The 16,843-nt window shown below is 49.1% G+C and overlaps 1 protein-coding gene across 6 annotated transcripts in view; it reads left to right on the forward strand.

The window, feature by feature from the left end:
• The window catches only part of LOC140481103 (autophagy-related protein 16-like), a 94,710-nt gene extending 78,551 nt beyond the window's left edge, over nucleotides 1-16,159 (forward strand). For all 6 annotated transcript variants that reach the window (XM_072576769.1, XM_072576775.1, XM_072576770.1 and 3 more), the window contains 2 exons: nucleotides 11,956-12,057; nucleotides 13,270-16,159. In XM_072576769.1, the coding sequence (XP_072432870.1) occupies nucleotides 11,956-12,057; nucleotides 13,270-13,363 (196 nt within the window). In that variant the 3' untranslated portion in view covers nucleotides 13,364-16,159. The remainder of the gene's footprint in view (nucleotides 1-11,955; nucleotides 12,058-13,269) is intronic.
• The last annotated feature ends 684 nt before the right edge of the window (nucleotides 16,160-16,843 follow it).

A 16,843-nucleotide genomic window follows, 5' to 3' on the forward strand; every position in this document is an offset into this window, starting at 1 on the left:
GGAGTTTGCACATTCTCCCTGTGTCTGAGTGGGTTTTCTCTGGGTGCTCCGGTTTCCTCCTGCAGTCCAAAGATATGCAGGTCAGGTGACTTGGCCATGCTAAATTGTCCATCGTGTTAGGTGCATTAGTCAGGGGTGCATATAGGGTAGCAGAATGGGTCTGGGTGGGTTACTCTTCGGAAGGTTGGTGTGGACTTGTTGGGCCGCAGGGCCTATTTCCATACTGTAGGGAATCTAATCTAATCTAATCTAAAAGCTCTTCCGAGCCCGCTCCAGTTTAACAAGATCCTTCCAAAAGCAGGACAAACAGAACTGTACTCCATATTCCAGAAGAGGCCTCACCAATGTCCTGTACAATCTCAACATCACACCCCAATTCCCATACTCAAAGGTCTGAGCAATGAAGGCAAGCATGCTAAACGTCTTCTTAACCATCCCATCTACCTGTGATGCAACTTTCAATGAGCTACGTACTTGAACCCCTAGGTCCCTCTGTTCAACAACACGACCCAGGGCCTTACCATTAACGGTGTAAATCCTGCCCTTGTTCACTTTACCACAATGCAGTTCCTTTCATTTATCCAAACTAAACTCTTATCTGCTACTCCTCAGCCCATTGGCCTAATTGATCAAGATCGTTTTGTAATCTTAGAAAACCTTCTTCATTGTCTATAATGCCACCGATTTTAGTTTCATCGGCAAATTTACTAACCAGACCTTCTATATTTGCATCCAAATCATTTATGTAAATGACAAAGAAACGTGGACCCAGCTGCGATCACTGTGGTCTGACAAACACTGCTCCACCACCCTCTGTTTCTGACCATCAAACCACTTTTGTATCCAAATGACAAGCTCTCCCTAAATCTCATGTGATCTAACTTTACCAATTAGTCTAACATGTGGAGTCTTGTCAAAGGCTTTACTAAAGTCCGTGTAGACCACATCCACGGCTTTGCACTCATCACTGTTTTTGGTTATGTCCTCAAAATAAAACTCAATCAAGTTAGTGAGATACAATTTCCCATGCACAAAGTCATGCTGACTATCTCTACTGAGTCCTTACCTTACCAGGCATACAGCAGAATATAGTAGATTGGAGAGTTGGGCAGGGAAATGGTAGATGGAGTTCAATCCAGACAAATGCGAGGTGATGCACTTGGGAAGACGCAATACCAGAGTGAACCATACGGTAAATAGAATATAGAGCATCAAACATTACAGCGCAATACAGACCCTTTGGCCCTCGATGTTGCGCCGAACTGTCATACCAATCTGAACCAACCAACCCAACTGCTCCGTGGCTGAACACTTTAACTCCCCCTCCCACTCCGCCAATGACATGCAGGTCCTTGACCTCCTCCATTGCCAGACCCTGGCCACACGATGCCTGGAGGAAGGGCGCCTCATCTTCCGCCTAGGAACCCTCCAACCACAAGGGATGAATGTAGATTTCACCAGCTTCCTCATTTCCCCTCCCCCCCACCTTATCTCAGTCCCAACCCCTGGATTCAGCACTGCCCTCTTGACCTGCAATCCTCTTCCCGACCTTTCCGCCCCCACCCCCTCTCCGGCCTATTACCGTCACCCTCACCTCTGTATCGTATTCCCAGCGCCCCTCCCCCCTACCCTTTATCTCAGCCCACTTGGCACACCAGCCTCATTCCTGAAGAAGGGCTTATGCCCGAAACGTCGATTTTCCTGCTCCTCGGATGCTGCCTGGCATGCTGTGTTTTTCCAGCACCACATTTTTCAATACCAATCTGAAGCCCATCTAACCAACACTATTCCATGGACGTCCATATGCTTGTCCAGTGATGACTTAAATGTACTTAAACTTGGCGAATTTACTACCGTTGCAGGCAAAGCATTCCATATCCTTACGACTCTCTGAGTAAAGAAACTACCTCTGACATCTGTCCTATATCTATCACCCCTCAATTTAAAGCTATGCCCCCTTGTGTTTGCCTGCCCCATACTTGGAAAAAGGCTCTCCCTGTCCATCCTATCTAACCCTCTGATTATCTTATATGCCTCTATTAAGTCACCCCTCAACCTTCTTCCCTCTAACGAAAACAAGTCCCTCAGCCTTTCCTCATAAGACCTTCCCTCCATACCAGGCACCATCCTAGTAAATCTCTTCTGCACCCTTTCCAAAGCTTCCATATCCTTCTTATAACAAGGTGACCAGAACTATACGCAATATTCCAAGTGGGGCTGCACCAGAGTTTTGTACAGCTGCAGCATAACCTCATGGTTCCAGAACTCAATCCTTCTATTAATAAAGGCCAAGACACTGCATGCCTTCTTAACAACCTTGTCAACCTGGGTGGCAGCTTTCAAGGATCTGTGTATATGGACACCGAGATCTCTCTGCTCATCTACACTACCAAGGATCTTACCATTAGCCCAGTACTTTGCATTCCGGTTACTCCGACCAAAGTGAATCATCTCACACTTATCCACATTAAACTCCATTTGCCACCTCTCAGCCCAGCTCTGCAGCTTATCTATGTCTTTCTGTAACCTACAACATCCTTCGTCACTATCCACAACTCCACCGACCTTAGTGTCGTCTGCAAATTTACTAACCCACCCTTCTACGCCCTCATCCAGGTCGTTTATAAAAATGACGAACAGCAGTGGACCCAACACCGACCCTTGCGGTACACCATTAGTAACTGGACTCCAGGATGAATATTTCTCATCAACCACCACCCTCTCGTCGTCTTTCAGCAAACCAATTACTGATCCAAACTGCTATGTCTCCCACAATCCCATTCCTCTGCATTTTGTACAATAGCCTACTGTGGGGAACCTTATCGAACGCCTTGCTGAAATCCATATACACCTCATCAACCAGTTTACTCTCATCTACCTGTTTGGTCACTTTCTCAAAGAACTCAATAAGGTTTGTGAGGCACAGCCTACCCTTCACAAAACCGTGCTGACTATCCCTAATCAAATTATTCTTTTCTAGATGATTATAAATCCTATTCTTATAACCTTTTCCAAAACTTTACCAACAACTGAAGTAAGGCTCACTGGTCTATAATTACCAGGGTTGTCTCTACTCCCCTTCTTGAACAGGGGAACCACATTTGCTATCCTCCAGTCTCCTGGCATTATTTCTGTAGACAATGATGATTTAAAGATCAATGTCAAAGGCTTGGCAATCTCCTCCCTGGCTTCCCAGAGGACCCTCGGATAGATCCCATCTGGCCCAGGGGACTTATCTATTTTCACACTCTGCAGGATTTCTAATACCTCTTCCTTGTGATCCTCAATCACACCTAGTCTAGTAGCCTGTATCTCCGTATTCTCCTCGACAACATTGTCGTTTTCTAGAGTGAATTCTGTCAAAAAATATTCATTTAGTGCTTCCCCTACCTCCTCTGACTCCACACACAACTTCCCACTACTATCCTTGATTGGCCCTAATCTTACTCTCATCATTCTTTTATTCTTTAAATACCTATAGAAAGCCTTCGGGTTTACCCTGATCCTATCCACCAACAACTTCTTATATCTCCTCCTGGCTCTTCTGAGCTCTCTCTTTAGGTCTTTCCTGGCCACCTTGTAACCCTCAAGTGCCCTAACTGAACCTTCACTTCTCATCCTAACGAAAGCCTTCTTCCTCTTGACCAGAAATTGCACTCCCTTCGTAAAACACGGCTCCTGTGCTCTACAGCTTCCTCCCTGCCTGACAGGTACATACTTCTTTCGGACACACAGGAGCTTTTCCTTGAATAAGCTCCACATTTCTAATGTAGCATTTCCCCTGCAGTTTCCTTCCCCATCCTATGCTTCCTAAATCTTGCCTAGTCGCATCATAATTTCCCTTCCCCCAGCTGTAACTCTTGCTCAGTGGAGTACACCTATTCCTTTCTATCACTAAAATAAACATAACAGAATTGTGATCGCTATCACCAAAGTGCTCACCTACTTCCAAGTCTAACACCTGGCTGGGCTCGTTACCCAGTACCAAATCTAATGTGGCTTTGCCCCTTGTTGGCTTGTCTACATACTGTGTTAGGAAGCCCTCCTGCACATACTGGACAAAAACTGACCCATCTATAGTACTCATACTGTAGTGATCCCAGTCAATATTTGGAAAGTTGAAGTCTCCCATAACAACTGCCCTGTCTCTCTCACTCCTATCGAGAATCATCTTTGCTATTCTTTCCTCTACACCTCTGGGACTGTTTGGGGGCCTATAGAAGACTCCCAACAGGGTGACCTCTCCTTTCCTGTTTCTAACTTCAGCCCATACTACCTCAGTTGATGACTCCCCAAACATCCTTTCTGCAACTGTAATACTGTCCTTGACTAACAATGCCACACCACCCCCTTTTCTACCATCTTCTCTGTTCTTACTGAAAACATCTAAATTCCGGAACCTGCAACAACCATTCCTGTCCCTGCTCTATCCATGTCTCTGAAATGGCCACAACATCGAAGTCCCAGGTACCAACCCATGCTGCAAGTTCATCCACCTTATTCCTGATGCTCCTAGTTTTGAAGTAGACACACTTCAAACCAACTTCTTGCTTGCCGGGCCATCTTGCATCCCTGAAACTTGATTTTGGATTTCTATACTCGAGCTACAATTTTGGTTCCCATCCCCCTGCTGGATTAGTTTAAACCGACCCCAATAGCCTTAGCGAATTTTCCCCCCAGGATATTGGTCCCCCTCTGGTTCAGATGAAGACCATCCTGCTTGTAGAGGTCCAACCTACCCCAGAAAGAGCCCCAATTATCCAAGAATCCAAAACACTCCCTCCTGCACCATCCCTGTAGCCAAGTGTTCAACTCCTCTCTCTCCCTATTCCTTGCCTCACTAGCACGTGGCACGGGCAACAAACCAGAGACAACAACTCTGTTCGTCCTAGCTCTAAGCTTCCATCCGAACTCCCTGAATTTCTGCCTTTAAATCCCCATCTCTCTTCCTACCTAGGTCATTGGTGCTATGTGGACCATGACTTGGGGCTGCTCCCCCTCTCCCTTAAGGATCCCAAAAACACAATCAGAGACATCACGAACACCTGGGAGGCAACACACCAACCGTGAGTCTCTCTCGTCCCCACAGAACCTCCTATCTGTCCCCCTAACTATGGAGTCCCCAATGCCTACTGCTCTGCTCCTCTTCCCCCTTCCCTTCTGAGCAGCAGGGACAGACTCTGTGCCAGATCCCTGTGCCCCACTGCTTTCCCCTGGTAAGTTATCCCCCCCAACAGTAATCAAAATGGTATATTTATTGTTGAGGGGAATGGTCATAGGGGATCCCTGCACTGCCTGCCGGTTCCCTTTCTGTCCCCTGACTGTAACCTATCTGCCTTTTTCTTGTACCTGAGGAGTGACTACCCCCCTGTAACTCCTCTCAATAACCCCTTCCGCCTCCCGAATGATCCAAAGTTCATCCAGCTCTAGCTCCAGTTCCCTAATGCAGTTTTCGAGGAGCTGGAGTTGGGTGCACTTCCCGCAGATGTAGTCAGCAGGGACACTAGTGGTGACCCTTACCTCCCACATTCTGCAGGAGGAACATTCCACTGCCCTCACCTCCATTCCCACTATTCTAAATTCCTAAAGAGACTGTTGATAAAATAAGGAATAAAAAAAACTCGTTACCTTACCAATCTGGCGCACAGATCCTTTTTTTGGGTTAGAGGAGGAGGATGGGTGGGAGACACTACCCGAGTAGTGTGTCGGGTAATGCAACCACACAAATATATGACTTCCCAGAAGTCCTTCGCTCCTCCCTCGCACCTCTCGGTAAATGGAAAAGTCCTAGGAAAATGGATGTACAGAGAGATCTGGATGTTCAGGTCCATTGTTCCTGAAGGTGGGAACGCAGGTCAGTAGAGTGGTCAGGGGGGCATACGGCATGCTTTCCTTCATTGGACGGGGTATTGAGTCCAAGAGTTGGCAGGTCATGTTCCAGTTGTATAAGACCTTGGTTTGAAAAATGTGTTGCTGGAAAAGCGCAGCAGGTCAGGCAGCATCCAAGGAGCAGGAGAGTCGACGTTTCAGGCATAAGCCCTTCTTCACCCCTCCTGAAGAAGGGCCTCATGCCCGAAACGTCGATTCTCCTGCTCCTTGGATGCTGCCTGACCTGCTGCGCTTTTCCAGCAACACATTTTTCAGCTCTGATCTCCAGCATCTGCAGTCCTCACTTTCTCCTAAGACCTTGGTTTGGCTGCATTTGGAATATCATGTAAAGTCCTGGTCACCACATTACCAAAAGGATATGGATGCTTTGGAGAGGGTGCAGAGAAGGTTCACCAGGATGTTACCTGGTATGGAGGGTGCTAGCTATGAGGAGAGATTGAGTAGATTAGGATTATTTTCATTGGAAAGGTGGAGGTTGGGAGGACCCGATTGAGGCCGACAAAATCATGAGAGGTGTAGACAGGGTGGATAGCAAGAAACCTCTTCCCAGAGCGGGGGACTCAGTTACTAGGGGTCACGAGTTCAAAGGGAGAGGGGAAAAATTTGGGGGAGATATATGTGGAAGGTTCTTTGCACAGAGGGTGGTGGGGGCCTGGAATGTATTGCCAGCGGAGGTGGTAGGGGCGGGAACGATAGCGTCATTTAAGATGTATCTGGACAGATTCATGAATGGGCAGGGAGCAGAGGGATACAGATCCTTAGAAAATAGGTGACAGGTTTAGACAGAGGATCTGGATCAGCACGGGCTTAGAGGGCTGAAGGGCCTGTTCCTACTGCTGTAATGTTCTTTGTTCTTAAATCCTATCTCTCAGAATTCCCTCCAACAACTTATCCACCAATGACATCAGACTCTGAGGTCTGTAGTTCCCAGGCTTCTCCTTACGGCCTTTCCTAAAGAAAGGCACAACATTAGTCACCCTCCAGGCCTCTGGTACTTCACCCGTGGCTATGGATGGTACAAATATCCCTACTGGGTGGGCCCAACATTTCTTCCTTAACTTCCCACAGCATCCTGGTATACACTATCAGGTCCCAGAGATTTATCCGTCTTTATGTATTCTAAGACTTCCTCTTCTGTAATATGGAGTGTTTTCAAGGCATCAATATTTATTTCCTTGAGTTCTCTGGCCTCCATGTCTTTCTCCCACAGTAAAGACTGACATAAAATATTCATTGAGTATCTCTCCCATCTCCTGTTGTTCTACATATAGACAACTCGTTGATCTTTAAGGGGCCCTATTCTCTCCCTGGTTGCTGTTTTGCTCTTCATGTACTTGTAGAATCTCTTGGATTATCCTGAATGTATCTGTCAAGGTTATCTTGTATCTCCTTTTAGACCTCCTGATTTCCCTCTTGAGAATTCCCCTACACCCCTTATACTGTTGAAGAGATTGCCCTTGAGAAGGTGGGGGTGAGCTGCTTTCTTGAGCCGCTGCAGTCCATGTGCTGTAGGTAGACCCACAATGCCCTTTAGGCATGGAGCTCCAGGATTTTGACCCAGTGACACTGAAGGAACGGTAATATATCTCCTATCTGGGAGCCTGGAGATGATATCAAAGGAGCATTAGTGAGTTGCTGCAGTGTTTCTGTAGATGGAACACACTGCTGCCACTAAGCGTCAGAGCTGGAGATGATAGAGTGACTGAATGTGGTGCCAATCCAGTGGGCTACTTTGTCCTGGCTGGTGGTGAGTTTCTCAAGTTTTGTTTTGCACTGCTGTCATCCAGGCAAGTGACAAGTAGCCCATCACACTCCTGACGTGTGCCTTGTAGATAGTGGACAGGCTTTAGGGACCTTTTTGTGGCTTTTGAAACCTGAGTTATGACTGATCGTAATTGTGATCAGTTCACACATGCACAAGCCTGGCAAAGCACCATTTCTGTTACCGTGGTAACCATTCTTATTTAAAAGCCACCTCTCAATAGATCAGTAGAAATCAGATTTGGGTTTTAGTGTTTAATTCACCATTTACAACAATGGCAACCAGCCAGACTCTATCCATTTGGTGCATCTTCTTGCTCCCTGAGGTGAAACAATGGATGAACTTGATGATCTATCATTTCCCAGCTCTGAGCCACTCTGCTTCTCACTGTTCCACTGCCATTTGGAGACACTTTACTCCTTTGCAAAGTCTTCTTTGACTGGATGCTTCTAACTCCCTCCAGGCTTGTCCTAAAAATAGTGAAATTGGAAATTCATTTAACTTTTCCTCCTTGGGTGTCAAGGCAAGTATTTGTTGCTCTCCTCTCATTGCTGTTGATGTGAGTGTCTCGGGTCAGATCAGAGGGCAGTTGAGAGTCAACCACATAGCTGTGGGTCTTTGCAGAACCACAGAAGTGTTGCTGTACAGTAGGAGGCCATTTGGCCCATCCATGCTTGTACTTGCACCGTAGCATTGGGACTTAGTGCCAGCCACCATCTGGAGTCAGGTGTATGCTAGACCGGGTAAGGGGTCCCTTGCAAAAGGACTGGTCAGCTGAGTGAAGAGGTGGCAGATAGATTTCAACCCACAAAAATGACCAAGTGATGTTTTTGGGAAAGTCACATGAGGCAAAGGAACATGCCATTAATGGGAGAATATTGAGAGGCGCAGAGGTATTGAGAGACATTGCAGTGAATGTCCACTGAATCCTTAAGGGTAGCGGGATAGATTGATAAGGTGGTTCAGAAGGTAATCCTTTCCTTTGTTTGCAGAGGGGTGGGGGTGGGGGTATGTGTGTTGGAATTGAGCCCCATCTGCCACCAATCCACCCATGTCACCTTCTGGACCTGACACTGTCCTTCTCACAGTTTACAATTCTTCCAACTTCAGTACCATATGCAGACATTGAAATGGTCCCCTGCACAGCAAGATCCAAGTTATTAATATATTATCAGGAGAAACAAGGGTTCCAATACTGACCTCTGGGAACCTCCACTCCAACCCTTCCTCCATTCGGAAAGTAACCACTGACTGTGACTCTCTGTTTCTCATCACTCACCTGGTTTTGTATCACATTGTTACTGGCCCTCTATAACATGACCTCTAACTTTCTTCACAAGTCTGTTGTGTGGCACCTTTTCAAACATCTTCTGGAAATCCACGTTCACCACATCTGCAACATTACCCTCAACAACCCTCTATGTTACCTTTTCAAAAAAACCCCAGAAAGTTAGTTAAACACAATTTCTGCTTTCTAATCAACCCAGATGTTTCCATGTGATTACAAATTCCATCCTGGATAATTGACTCTCAAAACCTCCACATCATTGAAGTTAAACTGATTGGTCAGTAATTGCTGGAATTGTCCTTATAACCTTTCCTGAAGAAGGTAATAGGGTTTGCAATTCTCATGTCTTCTAACACCACCCCCACCCAGAGAGAAGACTGAAAGATTCTTGCCAGGGGCCTGCAACTTCCACCCTCACTTCAATATCCTTAGATGCAGCTCATCTGGTCCTGGTGTTGTTTCACTGTTAAATCCCAATAATCTACCCAAGGCTAGTTCTCTGCTAGTTTTAAACCTTTCTAGTGACTGAGCTTCCTCCTCTATTCCGTGGCCACACCGATATCTTCCTCTTCTGTATAAACAGCTACAAATTAAACCATTTAATACTTTGACCATGCCCCTTCCTCCATGTGTAAACAATCTTCTGGTCTCTGATGGCTCTTTGTCCTCCCCTCGCCACTGACTTACTCTTTAAATTCCAATAGTAGACTTTGGGAAATGCTTTTTATGTTGGGTACCAGGTTTTTCTCGCCTGAAAGACAATCTCTCAGACAGTGCGGCACTCCCCCGGCGCCGACCCTCGGACAGTGCGGCACTCCCCCGGCGCCGACCCTCGGACAGTGCGGCACTCCCCCGGCGCCGACCCTCGGACAGTGCGGCACTACCCCGGCGCCGACCCTCGGACAGTGCGGCACTCCCCCGGCGCCGACCCTCAGACAGTGTGGCACTCCCCCGGCGCCGACCCTCGGACAGTGCGGCACTGCCTTGGTGCCGACCCTCAGACAGTGCGGCACTGCCTTGGCGCCGACCCTCAGACAGTGCGGCACTGCCTTGGCGCCGACCCTTGGACAGTGTGGCACTCCCCCGGCGCCGACCCTCAGACAGTGCGGCACTGCCTTGGCGCCGACCCTCAGACAGTGCGGCACTGCCTTGGCGCCGACCCTCAGACAGTGCGGCACTGCCTTGGTGCCGACCCTCAGACGGTGCGGCAATGCCTTGGCGCTGACCCTCGTACAGTGCGGCACTGCCTTGGTGCCGACCCTTGGACAGTGTGGCACTCCCCCGGCGCCGACCCTCAGACAGTGCGGCACTGCCTTGGCACTGACCCTCAGACAGTGCGGCACTGCCTTGGCGCCGACCCTCAGACAGTGCGGCACTGCCTTGGCGCCGACCCTCAGACAGTGCGGCACTCCCCCGGCGCCGACCCTCGGACAGTGCGGCACTGCCTTGGCGCCGACCCTCAGACTGTGCGGCACTCCCCCGGCGCCGACCCTCGGACAGTGCGGCACTCCCCCGGCGCCGACCCTCGGACAGTGCGGCACTCCCCCGGCGCCGACTCTCTGACAGTGCGGCACTCCCCCGGCGCCGACCCTCGGACAGTGCGGCACTGCCTTGGTGCCGACCCTCGGAAAGTGCGGCACTGCCTTGGTGCCGACCCTCGGACAGTGCGGCACTGCCTTGGTGCCGACCCTTGGACAGTGTGGCACTCCCCCGGCGCCGACCCTCAGACAGTGTGGCACTGCCTTGGCACCGACCCTCAGACAGTGCGGCACTGCCTTGGCGCCGACCCTCGGACAGTGCAGCACTCCCCCGGCGCCAACCCTCGGACAGTGCGGCACTCCCCTGGCGCCGACCCTCGGACAATGCGGCACTTACCCGGCGCCGACCCTCGGACAATGCGGCACTGCCTTGGCGCCGACCCTCGGACAGTGCGGCGCTCCCCCGGCGCCGACCCTCGGACAGTGCGGTACTCCCCCGGCGCCGACCCTCGGACAATGCGGCACTCCCCCGGCGCCGACCCTCGGACAGTGCGGCACTGCCTTGGCGCCGACCCTCGGACAGTGCGGCACTCCCCCGGCGCCGACCCTCGGACAATGCGGCACTGCCTTGGTGCCGACCCTCGGACAGTGCGGCACTCCCCCGGCGCCGACCCTTGGACAATGCGGCACTACCTTGGTGCCGACCCTCGGACAATGCGGCACTGCCTTGGTGCCGACCCTCGGACAGTGCGGCACTGCCTTGGTGCCGACCCTCGGACCGTGCGGCACTGCCTTGGCGCCGACCCTTGGACAGTGCGGCACTCCCCCGGCGCCGACCCTCGGACAATGCGGCACTACCTTGGTGCCGATCCTCGGACAGTGCGGCACTGCCTTGGCGCCGACCCTTGGACAGTGCGGCACTCCCCCGGCGCCGACCCTCTGACAGTGAGGCACTCCCCCGGCGCTGACCCTCGGACAGTGAGGCACTCCCCCGGCGCTGACCCTCGGACAGTGCGGCACTCCCCCGGCGCCGACCCTCGGACAGTGCGGCACTCCCCCGGCGCTGACCCTCGGACAGTGCGGCACTCCCCCGGCGCTGACCCTCGGACAGTGAGGCACTCCCCCGGCGCTGACCCTCGGACAGTGCGGCACTCCCCCGGCGCCGACCCTCTGACAGTGAGGCACTCCCCCGGCGCTGACCCTCGGACAGTGAGGCACTCCCCGGCGCTGACCCTTGGACAGTGCAGCACTGCCTTGGCGCCGACCCTCGGACAGTGCAGCGCTCCCTCAGCACTGACCCTCCGACAGTGCAGCACTCCCTCGGAGCTGGGAGTAGCAGTATGGAATATGAGCCTCAGTTCTCTGGTCTGGGACCTGGTTCCTTGATTTATTGATCCTAAGGTAAGTGTCTATAAATGTGAAAGAGGTTGCAAAGAGAGGCGAATGTGGATCAAAGTTTTTGAATAAACATCTCAAAGTTCCTGGGCACTCTTTGTTCTTTGTAGTTTTAATGGACTTGCCTTTTCCTGTTCCTTTAGCCCCGATGGGAGCTATGCTGTGGTGGGATCATCTGATGGAGTTCTCTACATCTGGGACACTCTCACTGGGAAACTGGAGACTTCTTTGGTTGGACAACACAAGTACGTGAAAAGAGTCTGTGGTGTCATTGTTCTGAGTTGCAACCTCCTGGGTCACAACTTGGGAGAGTTCAGAGCGTCAAATTAATTGTGAACTCCCCCTTTCTCTGCAGAGTTCTAGAACAACAACTGCCATTTATATGTGTCTTTAACACAGGAAACCCTGAAAGAAAGGAGTTTGAGGCTGTAATTGCCCTAGAGGTCCCACCTTCCCAATGTCTCCCTCACCTGAAGTGTGGTGACCCTCAGGTTAAACAACCACCAATGGTCTCTCTCAATGTTGTTTCACCATCCAATAGTCAGGAAAACCCATACATGTATGTATGTAGATGGAAGTAAATCTGAAATGAGTGATCTATGATCTGGTCAGACTCTGGTAACATTATATGGTGACCATCACACAGACTAAGTTTCGATTCCAGATTTTGTTCATTGAACGTGAATTCCTTTGACTATCTTCCCAGAACTTTAGCCTCTAGATCGTTAGTCCAGTGGTGTTATCCACTGTGTCCCTTTGTTACAATTATCTTGGTTGAGGGACAGTCACTCCAGACTGGAATCGAATGAGAGTCTCTGGTGTTGTGAGGGAGCAGTGCTAACCACTATGCTGCCCCAGCTGAGCCACGTTAGCAGCTTAACTGGTTATCATAACTTGGTTTTGGTGACTCCAGGAGCACACTCGGGATTGTTCGGTCGCTGTTACTCAATTGGAGAATTGCACCTCATGGTGGGTGTTTTGTGTTCGATTTTGTTGGGCGGGGGGGGGGTGCGGGTTGAATTTGGTCCCGTGAAGAACTGAAGCAACATGCTGGATTTGATCAGCTGATCACTGCAGCGTACAGCTCACACTCAAGGCCTTGAAAGGCCCATGTGAAGTTGATCAGTTGTGCATCTTTTTGGACTGAAAGCAGCATCCTTTTAGTTGGATACATGCTTCTGCAATCGCTTTTCCTGAACCTGTTGACATTTTTGAGAGATGTTTTCCCAGGGTCAGTAGAGGTTGGCTTGGATACTTTCACAATGAGCAACTTTCCTGCTTCCACCGCCCCCCCCACCCTCGGCCCAACCTCTGTCCACCAATCTCTCTTCGTCTCCATCCATTGAACTTTCCAAAATGATGGCTCATTACCCACATGCACTCTATCTCCTTGCCTTGCAGCGCATCAAAACCATATTTGACTTCCTAAGGAATGAAATATTTTTCTCTCTCTCCAGATCCTCCATCAATGCAGTTTCCTGGTCCTTATCTGGAGAGTATGTGGTGAGTGTGGATCGATCAAGATTGGCCAGTCTCTGGACTGACTGCTGATCCAGCCACGCAGCGGTGACTCCAAATGGCCACCACTTCCATCGTCACATGACCACCATTTGATCTGAAGGGAAAGTGTCAAGAGCACGGGTTATAGAGATTTAACATCCTACACAGGCGGAAGTTCCTGTCAATAACCAACCTCTATCCTTACTGCAACTCTCCCACACAGATACACAGACACAAACATGCACACACTCTCACACCCATGCATACACACACCCAGACAAAAACACAGACACACGCATGTACACACACATACTCTCTCTCTCACACACACACACCCTCTCTCTCTCTCTCTCTCTCACACACACACACACACACACACCCTCTCTCTCACACACACACACACACACACCCTCTCTCTCTCTCTCTCACACACACACACACACACACACACACACACACCCTCTCTCTCTCTCACACACACACACACAAAAAAATTCAAGAAACCAGGAGTTGGAAGGTGGTGGCTGGTGAATATAAATACTACGCAAAAGGCTTAGCAAACAGGAGGAGGCCAATTTACCTCCTGTAAGTGTCTCTCACCTCAAAGGGAAAGGGAAATTCACATCGACAAAGGATGCCAGGGACTCCAGGATGAGATTGACTTCCAACCCATTCCCCCATGTCAGGGTTTCTGTTGGAAGTCGGTGGGGTGGGATGGGTGTGGGATAACAAGGGAATCAACTTGGAATACTTTTCTCAACAAATCTTGACTGCAGCTGTGCAGCAAGTTACAGGAAGGGACACAAGGTCATTAGATTGCAGGGACAAAGGCGTGCAATACTAACAGAACATTCTGGAAACGCAAGTGAGTCAGGATGCATCTGTGGAGAAAAGGGACTCAACAGAAGAGTGTTTTTTTTGATTGACCAACCCACAACTAGACATTTGTCTGAATCGGAAGGGATTGAGTCAGTTGCTATGGTTAAGATTAACTAGGAATATAGACTTTCTTGTTTTATTTAAAGTCCCATGGACACTAAACACATTTTTGTCATTGTTTATTGGACACAAAATAACTTTTAGGGAAAGGAAATACCTTTTAAATTATTGGAATTTAAAAAATTCTTGCACAGGATGTGGGTGTCGCTGGCTGGGTCAGCATTTATTGCCCATCCCTAGTTACCCCTTGAGAGGGTGGGGGTGAACTGCCTTTTTGAACTGCTGCAGTCCATGTGCTGGAGGTTGAAGCACAATTCCCTTAGGGAGGGAATTCCAGGATTTTGACCCATTGACACTGAAGGAACAACAATATATTTCAGGATGGTATATGGCTTGGAGGGGAACATGGCGGGGTGGGGGGGGTGGTGGGTGTTCTCATGATGATTGTGGGGTTTTCAGTGACGGGAACGCCATTGAGCATCATGGTTTGATGGTTAGGTCGTCTTAAAGACAGTTGTTAGTCTTCAGATTTCTCCATTACTGAAAGGAATGGAGACTGGGCCATTGAATATATTCAGGGCTGAATTGGATAGATTTTATGATCGATCACGGAGTTAATGGTTTTGCAGAGCAGCTGGGGACGTGGTGATAAGACCACAAATCAGATCAGCTTTGATCATATTGAATAGCAGAGCAGACCCAAGGGGCCAAATGGCCTACTCCTGTTCCTGTTTTTTATGTTCTTGCGTGGAACGTTTTTTTTAAGTAACAAACTGTTGCAATCTGGAACACGTTGCCTGAAAAGGGGTAGAAGCAGATTTCATAGGAACTTTCTCAAGGGAACGCGTCAAATGCTTGAGATGGAGGAATTTGCAGAACTTTGTTTGAGAATGGTTCCAGGGATGAGTAACTCCAAAGACAGATTGTAGACCTTGGAATCGTATCCCTCAGAGAGGGGAGGGCCGAGAGATTTGATCGAGGTTTTCAAAACTCATGAGGGTTGGAGACAGAGTCAATACAGGGAGTAATAGTTTCCACTGCTGAAGGGATTAAGAATGAGAGAGGGTATAGATTTAAAATAATTAGCAAAAGCAATATGAAGAGATTTGTTTTACTCACAGCAAGTGGTTAGGCTGTGAAAGGAACTCACACGGGAAATAGGTGGTTACTTCAAAAGGGACAATGTGCAAGATAATGGGGGGGGGGAAGGTGGGTGAGAATGGCACTTGGTGAGCCACTCATTTGGAGAGCCAGTGCAGACAGGACGGACTGAATGCCCTCATTCTGAGGCGCAACAGTTCTCTGGAGAAAAGGGATGTGGCTGAGAGTGATTGGATCCCCCAGCCAAAGGCAAGGCTGTAAACATTCTAGGACTCTGTTCTGCCATTTGGCACGCCTGCCTTTGATGTCTTTGTCTAAGCAACAATAGACAATGGCTGGAAGCTCACCAATGGTCCAGCTCTTTATTGAGTTCAGATTTCACCCTTTGCCACAGTGAAAATCAAACCCATGTCTCCAGGACAATGGCCTGGGATTCTGGACTGCTAGTTTAATAACATTACCACTAGACTGTTGCCCTTCATGATTTGCAACAGCTCCATTAAAATTCCACTTAAATGTCTCCTCTCTGAGGAGACCAAACCCAACTTCTCCAGTCTCTCCGCATTCACTGGGAACCCTGAAAAGGTTCCCCTCTCTCAATGATCTGGGCATCTCCTATGTCTCTATAGTCCAGGCTTGATGTGTTAGCAATGGCTGAGCAGGCAGCACTCTTCCCTCTGAACCTGTCGGTTTACATTTTTAAAGATTGTGAAAAATTCTTGCAAAGGTACTTCAGTTATACTTTTAAAATTAACAGTCATAGATTCTGTATTTTTAATAAATAAATAATTGTGTGTCACTTCTCAATGGTGAGACAGTTTGTTCTTCATGATCACTATCCAGATACTCATTCCTTTAAATCCAAAAGTTTGGTCCTCTCGAAGTTTCAACCCTCCCTTTCTCTCTTGATGATTTAACTCCTACTATGTTAAGGGTAGCAGTATTTCTCTTAGACATTCTGCGCTGTTTCCAGAATAGCTGAATTATTCCCCTCGGCCGTCCCCATTTCTATGCTTTGAATTCCGAGGAATGCAGCTTTAAATATCTGTGATGAATGACTGGATTAGTCTGACACTGGACAATATCTCCATTCCATACTACTGCTGAGGAATCTGGAATTCTGTCTCTCCCACCTACGACATTCACTCCCTACATCACCAGTGCCCACTAGCAGCAGTGTGGACCATCTACAAGATGCACTGCAGAAATTCACCAAGATTCCTTAGCACATTCCAAACCCACAGCCACTTCCATCTAGATGATCAAAGGCAGCAGATACATGGGAACTCCAGCCCCTGCAAGTTCCCCTCCAGACCACTCGCCAGCCTGACTACAGATAATCATGGAATCCCTGCAGGTAGAGACCTTTTGGACCATTGAGTCTGTACTGACCCTCTAAAGCGCATTTCACCCAGACTGAGCCACCTGCCCTATCCCCCTAACCCCACATTGCAGGACACTACAACGCAATTTCCCATGGCCAACCCACTT

Source organism: Chiloscyllium punctatum, chromosome 9 (assembly GCF_047496795.1).
Source record: "Chiloscyllium punctatum isolate Juve2018m chromosome 9, sChiPun1.3, whole genome shotgun sequence".
In the NCBI taxonomy this organism is placed as follows: domain Eukaryota; kingdom Metazoa; phylum Chordata; class Chondrichthyes; order Orectolobiformes; family Hemiscylliidae; genus Chiloscyllium; species Chiloscyllium punctatum.